Here is a 17985-nt window from a genome sequence, read left to right as displayed (position 1 = left end):
TTAGATATTAGATAACGACACCATCTTGCTGGATTTATCCAACATTTGAATTCGAATTCGTAATGCCACATGGCAGCCTGTGCGAGGATAGACGTTGTCATCATGTCTGCTTTTTGGGGGATTCCTAGTTTTTCGTGTTTAGTATAAATAGGACCCTTTAGGTCCCGTTTATTACACACCAAAAGCGTATCCGTCTATGTTCTCTCCTCTCTCCCTATGCAAAAACCACTTTCTTCCTGATTTTCAAATATTCGCTTTTAGTTTATGGTACTTCCACAACTATTGGAATGTGTAACTCATATAATTATATTTATATATAGGTTAATTTATTTGTTATTACAATAATTGAATATATATTTAGCTCTTATTAGGTTTATTTGGGAGCAAATGAAGGGAATTAAAACACCAAAACTGTTGGATTAGTATGCTAGATCTAGGGTTCATAAGTTTTGGATGGTTATTGCATGTTCATTAGACAAACTAGATCCAAAAGCTTTAGGGTTTGCATGTACACCATATGATTGATGTAGTGCTCAAATCCCATCAAAAACCATCATCTATAATGGTCAATTAAATTCGGCCTTTTGAGTGGATTATAACCAAAGTAATATTAGGCATTATATAGAACTCGACAAACCCTATGAAAATCCACTAGAATTTTGGAAATCGGTGAAGAAACAACAAAGAAATCAGAGTTGGAAGTTCTTGAGGATTTTTGAAGTTTAGTTTTTGGCAATTGAAATAGGGATTCTGATTTATGCTTGATTAGGTGGTTTGAGTAGATTTATATTGTGACTTACGTGTTTTGGTTCAACAATATGCCTCTGATTCGGCCATTAAATATACGAATTTAAAGAAAACCCGAAACCGTAAATTGATGAAATAAAAATGTTCATTTCTAGAATTTGGGGTTAATTTCTTGCTAGTAAGTGTGGATTTATGTTGGAAAAAATGGCGATATGAAATAGTTATTTTATATGAATTAATAGGGCATTTGAATGCAAAAAAGTCGAACCTTTAGCCTTCAAAAATAACAGAAAAATGTACGTATTTTTGGGTAAGGAAGAAGGAAAAATCAGACCTGATTAATTTGTTGTGTAAGAGACATAAATCGATTTTCAAAGAAAGGGTACAAATTAAACTTATAAGCAAAGAGAAAGTGGTGGCTGACTGGAAAGTTTGCTGCCAATTCATTTGAGATATACGCATTCGATCCTAGCCAGATGAATGCTTTATTCATTTTTTTCCCTTTTGCTTCACAAATCACGAAAAGACCTAACGACAACGATGTGAGTTTTTCGTGTACTGTGGTTGTTCGCACATAAATGTTTATTATGTAATTTATATGTGTTTTTTTTAATTATTTATTGATAGTATATTTTACAATAAGTATGGTTGCGTGTAAATGTTATTTTGACTTATTTATCTACTGGTGATTTCTTGGGATCACATTTTTAGTGGGAATGGGTGAGGTGTTTAATCGTCGTGAACATGACAGATGTGTGTAATCGACGGGGATTGGAACTGAGAATTAAACTCGATCCCTTGGATATTTAAAATTCTTAGTACAATTGATAGGTTGTACCAAGTGGAAGGAAACGAGCCTTTGGTTCTTTCTCTCGATAATTAATCATTCCTCTAAATTATGTCATTGGGTGATATGTTTACCGTATGGTTTATTGAAAATATATGATATAATTATTTGTTTTTTTAAGTGATAGACATATATCTGCAACACAAACACATTAGGCTCTAGGCTTACCCATTTAGAAATTTTAAATGCACACAACCTAGGAAACTATTTAGCAAGTGAAAGGCCAAAGAAAAAGATTTATCAAGAAGACGACGGAGGAGTTCTGCAAAGACGTAACACCCGAAGCTCCTCTATTGAAGACCTTATTTTATTTTTTATTGCTTCTGTTGTAGTTTAATCAATATTTAAGTGTTAGAATTGATATTGGAGAGATGTTCAGATAGTTATATTTTGATATTTATTATCTCGAAAAAAAAGGTGTTACATAAAAAGAACGGCAATCTACATTAAATCATCAACAAAAAACCGTGAAACTTATAACCCTAGAATGAAGTAAAAACCTTTAATGATAGTAGTCTCTCTGCGCAATTTACCATAGTCAAGATCAACGTAAATCATGTTGGTGTTAACTTTCCGTCTCATCCTTTGATTCGTACGACAACTAGACAATCATCTTTCCACATTTCTTACAATCAGATATAATTGCAAATGATCAAACTGATTATAGACGAAACTTGGTAATTAAATAGTAACAATTTAGTTTCATTCTTTGTGACTAGTCGACATATAATTCTCAATTTTATTTGTCGTGTTATTATTATTATAGCCCAACAAAGTTTTGTGAAATATTTTAAAAGGTCTCTAGAATAGTTTTTGTGTATTATAAGGATATAAACCAAAAAAATTACATTAATAAAGGTGGATGCGGAACTATGATTTTATAACGATGGGGATTAAATCGTAAGAAGACGGTAAAATATATTTTATATCTAAATGATATTACAAAGTTTGTAAATTTCAAAGAAAATTTGACAAAAGAAGGCGTCTAATTAAAATACGAGTAGAAGCTATATCGATTTTTGCATAAATCAATCTTGAAAAGTTCCCAAACGGCATAACCACTAGGTCGTAATTATCCATTACCCTATTATTATAAGAAAACAATCATAATGATATCATCATTTAAAAATTATACTGTTAAAAAAAATATCAACTACAAGTTACAGATAAAATAAATATGTAGTAACGATAAGAATATAAAATTACATTCGCTTGAAACTTAAGTTTGTAAAAGTCTAAAAGAGGATTTCCGATGAACATGAGTGTAATTGCCAAATTGCTTTGAGTCTTAGAGGTGTATCTGTTTATGTTATTAAAAATGTATATGTTTGTGTTGATTAGGTAATTGTAATTTCCAATTTTAGATAAACGAAAGAACTGGGCTACGAGGGTTATTTTCGGCTTTGAACAATAAATGGATTTGAATTTGAGGAGTAATAATATAGTATATTAGTCACATAAGAGGTGTTGGCACGAGCATCATACTTGCATGCTATCGTATTGCCTGGTAATGTACGAAAACAAACAAGAAAATAGAAAAACTGATGCATGTGTTTAACACATTGTACTTAAAACAAATTCGTCTGCTACCGGGTGTTTGTTTCCCAGGATACAACAGTTTGAAGTGGTTCTTTTAGACAACCCGAACCCTCAATAGGCCTGCATTATATCCTCAATATAGCTAGAAAAAAGAAGAAGATGAAGATGAAGTGGGGAAGAAGAGATTTTTCTTGCATTCTTTTGGTGTTTTCAAATGGTTGTAGAATAGTGGTATTTATATTACACATTCTATAACCTCCCATTTAAACACCTCTATTAATCATAAAGATTAATTTGTGTTAATATGTAATTAAATTGTAATATTAATTACAATTTCAGTTACGAAAGAAAGAAATATTTGCAAGAAAGGTCCCTGAACTTTTCTTTTATTTCTCCCACCCATTAAACTCTTTTATTTATGTCTTCCAATACTCTTACTTTAAGGATTAATTTATCATTCATATTAAATCCATTTTGGACGTGTTAAAAAATGGTGAAACCCCATTTTTATAAATTGGTTAACACCAAGTTTCCAACAATCCCCCACATGAATGAAAATTGATCAAACATTTTCAAGCTACCTAGATAAAATCCAACAGTTGAACCATGCATAGGATATGTAGGTGTTACCCTTTGAATATTCCCTTAAGATACATATTTGTTTTGCTAGTAGACCAGTAGACTCGATGTCCTTGAACAGTTCTGTCGTTTGTGTAAATAATCAATATGTGTCTCACATGATTCTCCCTGACCTAGTTAAGTTCTCATTGATGTGTCCGTTATGGTCATGGACACTTGCCTGGTTCTGTAAGAGCTCTTAGGAATGTGCCCATATAATTCCCATTGAAGCGACCCCACTTCTCTCTCATATAGGTGACTATATAATAATGATTAAAAGCTAATTAGTGATGATTACCATTTTATCATCGATGGCTATAAGCTTAACCTGCATCACTGTTTGTTTTAGGAATGGGTTGGGGATAGCCCCCACTGTGATTCACAAATGTTATATGCAAGTAGGTTGTCCTATTGAACCTAGATCTTGGGATCTCCAGTCAACTAGGTTGGGTTTTCCTTTGCAATAACTTATTAATCTATGGGTTTTAGTCTCATTCCTCATAACAACCTCCAAACATTTCGTTAGCGGATCCGCAATGTAGTAATTAAAGACAATTCATCTTGAGAGTCGTTGTTGAATGGTGTTATTTGTTTGACAAATATGTCTAGACTCACCATTATTTACATTATCATGTACATATATAGGAGTTATTGGCTCGTCATGGAACGTCTCCCAAGAACTTACAAATCCTTTTAGTTTATTGTCCAACCTTGGATAAACTTGCAAAAAAAATCTCCTATATTTTCCAACAAATGTTGAACATTATCAATATGGTTATTACTACACCATAGTTACCACTATTGAATATGCATAATTGTGTCAACATAATAAGATAAGCATATATACTACATGTATTTGTGAATTCATAATAACATTGGCCATATGTGATTATGAATATTACATACATGAGTTTCCTTGCAAATATTGTATTTTCCCATGCAATTTCTTGCTTTAACCATCTACATGTAAAATTCTTTAGGCATCTTATCTCAAGGATCTTACTATGTCATAAAATAGAATAACACTTTAAAGTGCCAATTATATGGATCTATTTCATCACATCCATTGATGTTGAATGACATAGTCAAACTTTTGACACCCGTTGTTCCAAAGCTTGCTTTAATCATATAATGACTTTACTACTTACACATTTTGTTGCTTTCCCTTGGGTAATATAATTGATTGGCAGTTCTATATAGATTTATACTTCTAAGTCTATATATTTAGAAGTTTTAGTTCATATCAGAATGATATACTTCTAAATTTCGAGAAGTTACAACAACATATAATTATAAGAGCATACAAATGAAATTAACTAAGAAATTCTTATATTTGTAATCCAAACATATATTTCAAATATGTCATCAGCTCTTACTTCTTATTTGGAAATCCACTAAATCGCAGTGATTTCTCAAACTCAATAGTTCAAACAATAGAACCATTATTACTTTCTACAACTTAATCCAATATTATCTTCTAAGAAACGATCATATGATTCTAAATATAGAATACTCATATTTCCACTCATAGTCCTTTCAACTACATATTGAATATCTTAATATTCACCAAAACCTTTATCTTGTTTTGATGAATTCCAACCAATATTATTGGATTTAATGGAAATAGCTTCTTGGAGTATAGAAGTATCATGTGATTCTAAATTTCCAAACAAGAAATCGGTGTATATTTCTATTGAAATCATAGACCATTATGTTATAACTAGTTCTCATATTCTTTAGGTCTATTTGCTTTCATTTTCCTCTTGACAGTCCATTTATAGCCTAGTGGTTTACATACTAGAGATATATCCACTAGCTCTCATGTGTGATTTGGCAAGATAGAATCCATTTCACTTTTAATTGCCTCTTTTCATTGAGATATATCAAAGGAAGTGAATTCCTTTTTGAAAGTTTGAGGCTCTCTTTCAACCATATACATGCATAAATCATCTCCAAATGATTTCTCACTTGTCCTATTTTACTCCATCATGATCTATTTATTCCTCCATTTCTTCTTCATGAGATGATTCTTTGTTCCCAATTGTTTTGGAGCACTTGTCTTTTATTTATCAAGACATGGAAACACATTTTCAAAGTATGATGCATTTGTTGATTCCATTAATGTACAAGAAAACAATAAACACTATTGTTTTGTGCATAACCAATAAAGATGCAACCAACAATCTAGTGTCCAATCCTTACAACCATTGGGTTAAGTATAACACCCTTTGTGAGACACCCCCACATTCAAATGTATTTGTAAGATGATTTTATACCCGACCATAACATAGATGATATTTTTTTTCTCGTTTTCTTTTGGGGTACTTTATTTAAAAGGTAATTAGTTGACAACACAACTTCCCCCCATATTGAGTGTGGCAACCCAAAACATAAGCAACAACATGTCATTCATCATTTCATTTAAGATATGATATTCCTTTCGGTGATGCCATTTTTTTTATGGTGAATAAGGTGCCTTAAGCTCATGTTTAATACCCTTGCAAAAAATTCCTCAAATGGTGATGCATATTCACCTCCACGTTCACTCTTCTTGTTGAGATGATTCTCAACCTCACTTTTGTACAATTTAAACTTGTACATCTTTATTTTTAAGTAAATCAACATAACAAAGTTTAATGCAATCGTCAATAAAAGTGATAAAGTACTTATATCACCGTTATATGGATTCGACTTCATATCAACGAACTTGAATGATTGATGTGTTAGCTTTGACTCAACACAAGTGTTGCATCCATACTTTGACTTATACGAGAGTGAGGTATGTTTTCAAGTTTGATTAACCTTCTTAACATGTCAATATTAACATGTCCAAATCTAGCATGTCACACATTAAAAATTTAAGCAAGTAAGCGGAAGAGTTATCCAACTCATTGATATTAGGCTCATTAACCAATATATGAAATTTAAACATTCCACCATCCTCATAGACCTTGTCTACAAACATACTTTTTTTAGGTTAGTACAAACTTATTGGACTCAAACACCAAACAAAATCCATGTTTGTTCAAAAACTATCCAAACACTAAGTTCTTATATGGAACATACAACACATCATTAAGTGTTAGCTCTTTTCTATGTTATACTATTTCTGGAATGTTTTAAACACTAAATTTAAGTGTTTAGAATCACAATTTCAAGAATAAATTTTTTTGCCTCAATTTGGATAACCTTATAATTCCTGAGTCACTCCCTCTTTGAGCACACATGACGTGTAGCACCCATATCAATCCATCACTCAATGGAGTTAGTATCCATAGAGTTTACTTCGGAAATCGTTCCATTGTGGATGGTGACATTTCTGAAATCATTTATACTCTAAATATAAATGTTTAGAATTCTAATTTCCAGAAAATATGTTTGCCTCTTACTTGGACAAAACTCAACATAATTAAAAATCTATATTTGAACAATCATGAAACTTGATTTCTGATGCAGAAATTCTAAAATTTGATTTCTCATGCAGAAAACTAATGCATAAATTATGATATCAGAAAATTTGATGTTTTCGTTCAACAAAAATATTTAAAATGTGGTTTTTTAAGTAAAACCAAGTTGTTTTCTGATTTCCAAAGCTGTTTTACATAAAATTGAAGTTGTTTTTTACTAAACAAAGCCTTTTTGTTTTTCACAAAACAATGCAGTTTGTTCAAGACTGCTTTAGCCCCACTTAAACCTGCCAAAAATTCAATCTAAGTTCATAATCCAGTAGCTCTATCTCTTAGCTTTCCAGAGACTACTTTTACAAGTTCATACGATTTTCTACAATTTATTATGAATTTTACAAAACCATGTATCATAGCTGCTAAAAACTTAACCAGTCAGTGAAAATCGTATTTTTCACCCTAGTTAGAGTTGTTTCCAGCTTTCGGAAAAAATTAATGAAATGAAGTAGACTCACATAAAAAACTTTGAAAATTGGTTTCAACAAAAATTGAGTATCCATGACAAAGTTATGATTTTTTAAAGTTTGGGACAGATTAGAGCATTTCACAGCAACTCGTAAATTGTGTTTTTGATTTTAAGCTAACTTCTTAACTCATTAGGTACTTAATGAAATCAGTATCGAAGCTTGAAAATTCGATAATTAATAAAAAAAACATGTCTTAATGAATTAATGACCAAAGGTGCTTCAAAATCACAAAACAATCCATTTTTCCTTATAAAAATCGTACAATATCAAAATAATGTAAGTAAAATTGTTTCTGATTTCTAGTTCGATTTGTAAACGAATTTTGTTTTAATATTGTAAGAATAATATTCCGGTAATTTACGAAAACAAACAAGAAAATAGAAAAACCGAGGCATGTGTTTAACACATTGTCCTTAAAACAAATTCACCCGCTACCGGGTGTTTGTTTCCCAGGATACAACAGTTTGAAGTGGTTCTTGTATACCACACGAACCCTCAATAGGCCTGGATTATATCCTCAATATAGCTAGAAAAAAGAAGAAGATAAAGATGAAGTGGGGAATAAGAGAGTTTTCTTGCATTCTTTTGGTGTCTTCAAATGGTTGTAGAGTAGTGGTATTTATACTACATATTCTATAACCTCCAATTTAAACACTTCTATTAATCATAAAGATTAATGTGTGTTAATATGTAATTAAATTGTAATATTAATTACAGTTTCAGTTACGAAAGAAAGAAATATTTGCAAGAAATGTCCCTGAACTTTTCTTTTATTTCTCCCACCCATTAAACTCTTTTATTTATGTCTTCCAACACCCTTACTTTAACGATTAATTTATCATTCATATTAAATCCATTTTGGACGTGTTAAAAAATGGGGAAAACCCATTTTTATAAATTGGTTAACACCAATTTTCCAACAAATGGATCCTTTTATTCACAATTATTACAAAGCACGTACTAATGGCATGTTTCATTTTCCACATATGACAGATAGACTCCACGTGTGAGATGATGTGGCATTGAACATACAAAGAACAATACATAAACACTCAAAGAACTACATAAACACTAAAAGAACATACACAACACAACCAACCTTCATGTCCAAAGCAATGACCATTGTTTTCTTGTCCACTGGATGTGTTATTGAAAGTTATAATAGAAGCAATGTACACGAAGATAAAAAAATTATTGAATGTGCTATTGAAAGAGATGAGATAATCAACAAGATATCGTGAAGTTTGGTTACTGATGGAAATTTGAAATGTGTTTCCCGATGACATATAATGGCTCTCACGAGTATTTCATGTATTCTGGTGAAGTTTATCGGTGTGTTTATGAATCTAGACCAAATTCTTATTAGCAATCTATGTTATCAAAACTGCCTGAAAACCTAAACTAAAAGTTAAAATTCGATTGAATGCTCATTCAAGTTCAAAAGTCGAATCAACAAAGCTCTGTGCTAGCAACATTAACTATTATATACAAGTCGAAGCGTCAGAAACAAGATTCTAAAGAGAAAATTGGTGAATGCAAAAGTGAAGATCGTACCTAAATTTGAGGCCGAAAATTGAATCGTTGATGGAGAACAACGATTGAGCATGTCCATTCCTCCTCATTTGCTACTTATTCACAACGGAGGTCCATTGTTCCATGAAGCAATAATCGAAGCTTGTGAGCCAAATTAAATGTCCTTCTCCATGGTTGCAATGAAAACGAGATGCTATCCATCGTTATTCTATAGGCACAATCATGCAGCCTGTTGGTTCAGAGTCGTCATGTGATATGGACCCATCACATACTAGGACCGTATCATGCCATTAGCCCAAGCATAGAATTCACTCCCAAAAGCCAGCTTGTAGGAGGAGAGGACACTTAGACTTATAAGACAACAAGTTAAAGTACTTTCAGCCGATGTGGGATCATAACAATACCCCACGCTTTGAAGAGCCAACGTCCTCGTTGGTCACGGTTGGCACCCCCTTTTGGTCCAATTGATACGGACCCATCCCATACTAGGTCTGTATCATGCCATAAGTCGAAGTGTAGAACTCACTCCCAAAAGCCAGCTTGTAGGAGGAGAGGACACTTAGACTTATAAGCCACCAACTTGTAGTACTTTCAGCCAATATGGGATCATAACAATACCCCACGCTTTGAAGAGCCAACGTCCTCGTTGGTCACGGTTGGCACCCCATTTTGGTCCAAGCCACCACTCCAAGTCATTATTGGTCACGGTTGGCACCCCTCTTTTCGGGTCCAAGCCACCACTCCAAGTGTTGGCACCTCAAAAGATGGGGACGGCTCTGATACCAATTGATACGAACCCATCCCATACTAGGCCCGTATCATGTCGTAAGCCCAAGTGTAGAACTCACTACCAAAAGCCAGCTTGTAGGAGGAGGGGACACTAAGACTTATAACCCACCAACTTATAGTACTTTCAGCCGATATGGGATCATAACATCATGTTACCCCATCGTGTACAAACTATTTAGATTGTGACAGTTTTGATTCAGTGGGTAAAAGACGAAGACACCGATGATTTTGATTACACATATGGTCTTAAGGGAAGACTTGTCCTTTCACAACATTTTCTTATGGTCTTAAGGGTAGTCAATGTACACATCAGCAAAAAATTTTACTTTCTCAATGTTAAAGTACACATTAGCAAAAGAAAACCGGATGACCCCTTCACTTTCATTAAAATGACATAATTTTATTGAGCTTATACCGTTAATCAATGCATTAATTTGAAATTGGGGCTCAAACTCTTTTCTCCTGGCCCATGAGAATTGTCCACCCCCTCCCCCAAGCTGAAGACCCACCTTATAAAACCGTCGTAGTGTTTGTCACTTTTTGTAATGAGTTTGGCTCGCCTAAATCTCAATCATATAATTTTTATCTTATTAAATTACCTTAGGTAAGCTAAAACAAAAACTAGTTTAGGGACCAATGAATATAGAAGAACACAACTTTAAGAAGTTCGGCATTCTTTTTCGGAGGAGCGAGGCATTTGGCACCATCTAGAATTTAAATATGATTGGTAAAGGTTAGGAGACATATCTTACACTATCTAAAAATCCATTTAAATCATCCATAATTGAGAGTTGAATAGGGTGACAAATCTAATTGTCATTCCATAGATGAAAATCTACCATTATGAGATGTCGCATTTATATTCAATCTATTTAGAATTTAATGACCACTGAACTCTTCAACATGATTTTTCTTTAATTTTTAAATAAATATTAAAATATGTTCTATTTAAACTTTTATAGTTCTGTGCACTGTAGGTAAAAAAATTGAAAAGTTGTATCAAATATAAAATAATGATATGATAATGAATTAAAATCTATAGAATTCAATGTTTTTTTTTGGATGTTTTATGTTTTTACAAACATCCGATAAAGAAAAAAGTGACTTTCATTACCCTCATCCCATGTACATATTAGACAAAGTGTGGCGTCAATGAATATTTATTAATTATATATATTTTTTAGAAAACATTTATCAATTATATTGAATTAAGATATTTTGTTAAAAGTTATAATACATAAGTTGTGACGTTAGTGGGAACAATATTTGAAAAATGTTCACATTGCACTATACGAGAGGTAATAATAAAAGTCGATATGATCCAAATGTACTGATCTGGATTATCTAACACTGTAAACTCAATGGATAAAATAAAAATGAAGAGGCCAATAATTGGAAAAGTATAGTCGGCATACAAATACAAATAGAGTACATATCCTCCATAGATATTTAAAATGTCAAATTTTCTACTCGTTTTGTACTCATTCTAGGCAACTAACTTTTTAATAACCTCACCTTCCAAAACGACAAAAAGAGGAAACTATAATTTAAGATATTTTTAGTAAAAGACATGAATTTTTAAATTCCAATTAATAGATGGTTGTAATATAGAAAAACTATAATTCACACAAATACAATTTGAATTACTATATTTATTTGTCGCGTGAAACCATGTGGTCATCTTATCATTTAGCTAAATCACATGTAAATCCATGGATTCTATTAATGTTAGACCAATCAAATTGAGATAGAACGTAGAAAGGCAATATGGTGGGAAGTGAACTAGATCGCAAAACTAATTATTTTAAATATTATATCCAGAGATTTTAACTATGGCATAACATTACTATGTTTGGACTCTTTTGAATACTTGCAGACTTTGCTACAAATAAACCAAAAATATTAAATGTAAATAATTTGAAGGTGTAAACACATGTTAATTATTCATATTTTCCCATCTTGTCACTTTTTGGAAAAATCAACGTGAATTGTTTATTCAAACAAAGCCAAAATTTTATTTTGAACAAGAACAAAACCAACCACATGTATTTTTTCGTTGATTTGACGATAAAACATTTATTCGTATATTTTGAAGATATTCAAATATAGATAATCATCAGCAAATTGTTATGCCTATTAGAAAAAAAACAAAGTTAAACGAAAATTAACATGCTAAAACTTTGACACTAAACCACTACTAGAAAATTTGGTTTTCTTTTTTTAAAACGGCGGAAGATTTTATTAAAAAACTAGCAAAAAGCTAGAAAAAGAAAACAACAATTACATCAAAATAGAAGCTAGAACCGGATTATGAAGCCAATAGGTCTATCCGATCCTAGATTTGCTAGATCTATTAGAAATCCAGAAAAATATCTTCTCTACAATAGCATCAAAGCGATCGGATTTCCTAGGAATAGTCGGGCCAAAAACAAAATTATTTCTAAAATTTCAAAGACACCAAAAAGCCGAGATAATCACCACGTCAAAAGCTTTTCTTTGGCCGGCCCTCAAACTTGTAGAATCAACCCACATCATGATATCATCAATAGCAAACCTATCTGGAAGACGAACATCCCACCAAATAGCAATACAACTCCAAATCTCCAATAATTCTCTACATCCAACAAAAAGGTGATCAATGGTCTCCACTGCAGCACTACATAACGAACACATGATTGATTGCCCCTCCACACCACGATGAGACAATCTTTCCCTAGTTGGAATACCTCCAAGTTTGATCCTCCACATCAGGATATTGAGTTTTATTGGGACCTAATTGTTCCAACAAGTATCACACCGAATATCAATATCAGCAAGAGTAGCAGAATCAATAAAGGTACTGGCTGAGGAGACATAAAACATATCCGACACATCAGCGAGCCAACCTAATATGTCAGGTCTATCAAGGAGACGAACATTTTGAACCACTTCTATAAACGCATCCCATTGACTCTACTCAATACCACCCCTAGGTAACCGACGAAGATTACCCGGATCCCATCCTATAAGAAATCTCTCTTTCACAGATTCCCCTTTATGCACATCCAACACGAAGACTCTATGGAAAGTCACTGGAAGAGAGCTATCAGAGATCCGCTTATCATGCCAAAAACTACTAAGAGCACCGTCTCTAACTCTAGTCGGACAAAGGTTGAGGAGATCTATCCCCTATCCTGGAGATTAACAATCATACGAATGAGACTATTCCATGGTCCTGACTAAGACCGATGAAGAGACAAAGTAGCAAGACCACCATCAAACCCATAAATGTTTTTAACCACTCTCACCCAAGGAAGCTGATAATCATGAAAGAATCTCCAACGCCATTTAAACATTATAGATCTATTAAAAGCAAAGAGACTTCCTACACCAAGACCACCATCCTGTTTAGAAGCTAGAATTTTGTTCCACTTCACCCAATACATCTTCCTCTCCTCCAAATCAGCCCTCCAAAAGAAATTAGCTCTCATAACTTCCAACATGTGAAGAACGGTAACAAAAGTAAGAAACAGGGACATAAGGTAACTTCCCACCGAGCCAAGAACAGACTTGATCAAAGTAAACCGACCCCCAAAAGAAAGAGATTTGGCTTTCCACACCGCAAGTTTACCACGAAATCTATCAATAATGGTTAACCAAGCCTTCACCCGACCCATATTATCACCCATCGGCACTCCAAGATGGATAAAAGGAAGGATATCCGCCCAACACCCCACCGATCTAGCCACATCCGTAACCATCGAATAGGGAACCCCTACCCCAATCAATTTACTTTTAAGCAAATTGATTTTGAGATTCGAAGCCAGAAAGAAACATCGAAAAATACGAATAAGCTGGGAAGCATTATCAAGACTCCAAGAGGAAAGCACAATAACATCATCCGCATAAAGGAGATGCGAAATCTCTACATCACCAATAGAGATGCCTCTAAAAACATCCGTCATCCGGGCCCTTTTAGCTACCAAAAATTACGTACAAATATATTTTGTAGGTAATTTCCATCAAATTTCAAACAAAAATGCGACAAAATAGAATTCCAACAAAATTCAGACAAAATACCTACGAAATTAGAAACTAGGAGAAGTCCGTTGGAGAAGCGTTGGTAATTTCCAACAGAATTCCTACGGAATATTAATTAAAATTAAAAAAAACAATCATGTAGGAATATCGTAGGAAACTAAAAGCGGAAAACTAAAAATGTTTCCCTCCTTTTCTTTTTGCCTCTCTCTCTCTCTCTCTCTCTCTCTCTCTCCCCCCCCCCTTTTGTTTTTGTCTTTCCCCCATTTTTTTATAAATATTATTATTACTACTACTATTTTATATTATTATTATCATTATTAAATTTTTTATTTTATATTATTATTAAAAAATATAATAATTATTATTAATATAAATATTATTATTATTACTTTTATTTTTAATATTATTGGTATTATTTTCTTATTATATTAGTTATAATTAATTTTTTTTTATTATAATTATACTTTTCGTTATTAATATTAGGTTTATTAAAATTGTATTATATTTATTTTTATTATTATTATGATTGTATATCTATATGTATGTGTATTTGTATATATGGGTGTATATATATATATATATATATATATATATATATATATATATATATATATATGTTTGTATGTGTAGGGGTAAGTGTATATGTATGTGTATAGGGTTTACGATATGTAGGGGTTTATGGTTTAGTGTTTAAGGTTTTAGAATTTAGGTGCATGCGTATGTATATTAATATACATGTGTATGTGTATCTTTATGTATGTGTATGTGTATTGTGTATATATGTATGTATTAACATGTAAGTATAAGGATTAGGGTTTGGTATGCTTGTGTTTGTGTGTGCATATAAGTATAAGGATTAATAACAATAAAGTTAAATGTTAATTTAACTTTATGAAAGGTTATCATAGAAAACTCTAAAGAATCACAACATACATCGAATGAACCAACTCAATCCAAAGATGTTTCAACATTAGCACACCGTGTTTCGAGTAGTGGTTACATACTTTTTACTCAACCATTAATCACACATACTTTTTTATCATGTTGTTATTATATATTAAACTAATTTGTTGTATTTTACATCAACTAAATGTATTGGATTTCAATATGGCACTTTGGTTGATATATACACATATTTCACATTGCATTGTTTTGGATGTTAGTCTCTTACATGGTGTGCTTTAACTATTGAAGATTCTCTAGACACAATGAATGATATTTATAGGCACCTATGTGTACGTGATTATATTGAAAAGCTCTTAATCATTGGAGTATGCTTATTAATTTAACATACAGTGGTGAGATGGTATCCGGTTTATTTGTCTCAAATTAAATTCCGTTTACCCATTTGTTATAATTCTGACAATTTAAGCGGTTAACCAGGTTGTTTGCTGGAATGACATACTGACTCAGTTTTTTATGATGTACCATGTTGACATTGCATGATGATGTTACATTTTTTGTGACATCACATTATATGCATCCAAATTGAATATATATATATATATATATATATATATATATATATATATATATATATATATATATATATATATATATATATATATCCGTATTCTAATAAATTAATAAGTTTATACAAGTGTCATAATATTAGAAATGATCATTAATGTTGTATGTCACCTATCATGCCACATGTCAACCTATTAATTCTCTATTTCAAATTTTAAATTTTAAATTTCTCTTTCTAATTACATTATATTAAATTAATAATTGATTTTTCATTTTAAATTGTAAATTTTAAATTTCATACTCTAATTACATTAAATTAACAACATTAGAACAAAAAATAAAATAAAACTAATATATATATATATATATATATATATATATATATATATATATATATATATATATATATATAATAAGGTGATATAATTTCACGTGTTTATTTTAATCGACGATTATAATTTTATATAACTAAAAAATATCTCTTAATTAATAATTTATTTAAAATAATTTATTTGAAATAGTTGATTTATAAATTTAAGTTTTTTTATTATTAAAGTTTAATTAATTTTATAATCGTGGTTCTCACGGTTTATAAACTAATATATATATATATATATATATATATATATATATATATATATATATATATATATATATATATATATATATAATGACTTTGGTGATAATTATTCAAAATGCAAACTTTTTTTTTTTTTTTTTGCAATTTCGTATGAAGATAATTATTTTTTGAGAATTTGATTTTGCAAACCACTAATTAGCAAAATTTTCCCAGACTTTGAGCATTGCCAATTATTTGTATTTATGAAAAAAGAAATAACAATATTCGGCTACTTTCACGAATTTAGATCTAATTATACACATAAGATTGATTAATGTGGCGAAAGAGCACCATAACTTCGCACTAGAGGAGCCGGTGCGGGCGACGGAGTAGCCCATTGAACGTTGGAGGGCTCCAACTGATTACCAGAATACCCTTTGGAGCAAGGTATATATGTCAGAAATTTTTTATCGGTGCAAGAAGGTTGAAGATTCGAGAAGAAATGATCACAATCGGCTTTCGATCTTTGATTCGGGAGATACGAAATGCAGTTCATCTTCACATCGAGAATTCCTTTCTTGATCAGTTCCCGGCACTTTGGCCCAACCTGACTGATATAGTTATACGATACAGTGAAATTCAATAGATTCGGCAGGCTGCACACCGATTCTGGCACAATCCGGTAGAACTTATTGTGGGCCAAGTTCAGAAGCTCCATTTTCTCCAAGCACTGAAGCGAGCGTGGGATTAGACCCGTTAACTGGTTGAATCCAACGTCGAACACTGTGGATTTCCTCAAAAGTCCGATCTCATACGGCAAACAACCGGTTAACTGATTGTTCAAGAAAAGAACCTCGAGTAGGGTGTTGGAAGCTTGACCAATACTCCGAGGGATTCCACCGACGAATTTGTTGTTAGCCAGGCTTAAATAAAGCGCTGTTGTCGACCCAAGGTTTCCGGGGAGTGTTTGCTTGAAATTGTTGTTGTTGATGAAGAGCAAGTCGAGGCCGAGAAGGAAGACTTGTGGAGGAACAACGCCAAAAAAGATGTTGAATCTGAGGTCGAGGAATACTAACTTCTTGGCTTGGAGGACTTGGTAGGGGAAGTTGCCGGATAATTTGTTGTTACTGAGGTCAAGTTCGTATAAGTAGCGGAGTGTGCCGATATCTTCCGGGATGGAGCCGATGAAGTTATTGGAATTTGCATGGAAAAATGCGAGATCTTTCAAACCGCTTAGGAATTCAGTGAGGGTTAGATTTGGGCCATACAAATTCCTGTTATTGAAGTTGACACCGGAGATGGTCTTTAGGTTAACATCTGGTACGATGTCGCAAATGAACCCTTTGTAATCACCGCAAATATGGTTTCCCTCCCATGTTTTCGTAATGCCTGTGGGATCAATTGTCACTTTCTTTTTGAAGGCTTGGATTACGTCATAGTATCGTCGTAGTAGCACGCTCTCGAAACCACCTGCTGGTGATGGCCCATGTGGTGGTTTTGGTGATGGTGGATGTGTTAATGTTGGCGATGGTTGTGGACTTGGTGATGGTGGAGGTGGTGTTGGTGGACATGGAGGGGGAGGTGGAGGTGGAGGTGGAGGAGGACAATCTTGATATCCCGGCGGTGGCCATGGAGACGCAACACCACCACCTATGATTATCTCAAGTGTTTCTCTAGGAGTAACAGCTTCGCCATTAATAGCAAAGAGACGAGTGATGCAAATCAAGAGTAGAATTGCATGAAGGCCGCCCATCTCTGATCCGAAGAAGTTCAGTGGAATAAAAAAGGATAACGAATCTTGATTAAATAATAGAGTCACGGGCATCATATTGATGTAAACTTGTCTATTTCCTCATTTGTTTCCCGAAATGTATAGTTTACTAAAAATGCCAATTCGCCAGCCATAAAGTATTGGTTCCGCCTATAACCTAG

The 17985-nt window shown here is 32.7% G+C and overlaps 1 protein-coding gene and 1 pseudogene across 1 annotated transcript; both read right to left on the bottom strand.

The window, feature by feature from the left end:
* Positions 1–12452: 12452 nt before the first annotated feature.
* On the bottom strand, positions 12453–13948 carry LOC145113203 (uncharacterized). Its single transcript, XM_079049320.1, has 3 exons — positions 13292–13948; positions 13029–13172; positions 12453–12776 (listed from the first exon to the last, which is right to left on the bottom strand). Exons 1-3 carry the CDS (start codon positions 13946–13948, stop codon positions 12453–12455), a joined length of 1125 nt encoding a protein of 374 aa, XP_078905446.1.
* A 2341-nt stretch (positions 13949–16289) lies between these two features.
* Positions 16290–17920, bottom strand: LOC145117315 (uncharacterized protein At4g06744 pseudogene; annotated as a pseudogene).
* Positions 17921–17985: the final 65 nt, after the last annotated feature.

This window comes from Lactuca virosa, chromosome 5 (assembly GCF_052849685.1).
Source record: "Lactuca virosa cultivar CGN04683 chromosome 5, Lactuca_virosa_CGN04683_v6, whole genome shotgun sequence".
NCBI lineage: Eukaryota > Viridiplantae > Streptophyta > Magnoliopsida > Asterales > Asteraceae > Lactuca > Lactuca virosa.
Note: the sequence above shows the minus strand (reverse complement) of the source record. Positions and strands in the feature narration are given on the sequence as shown.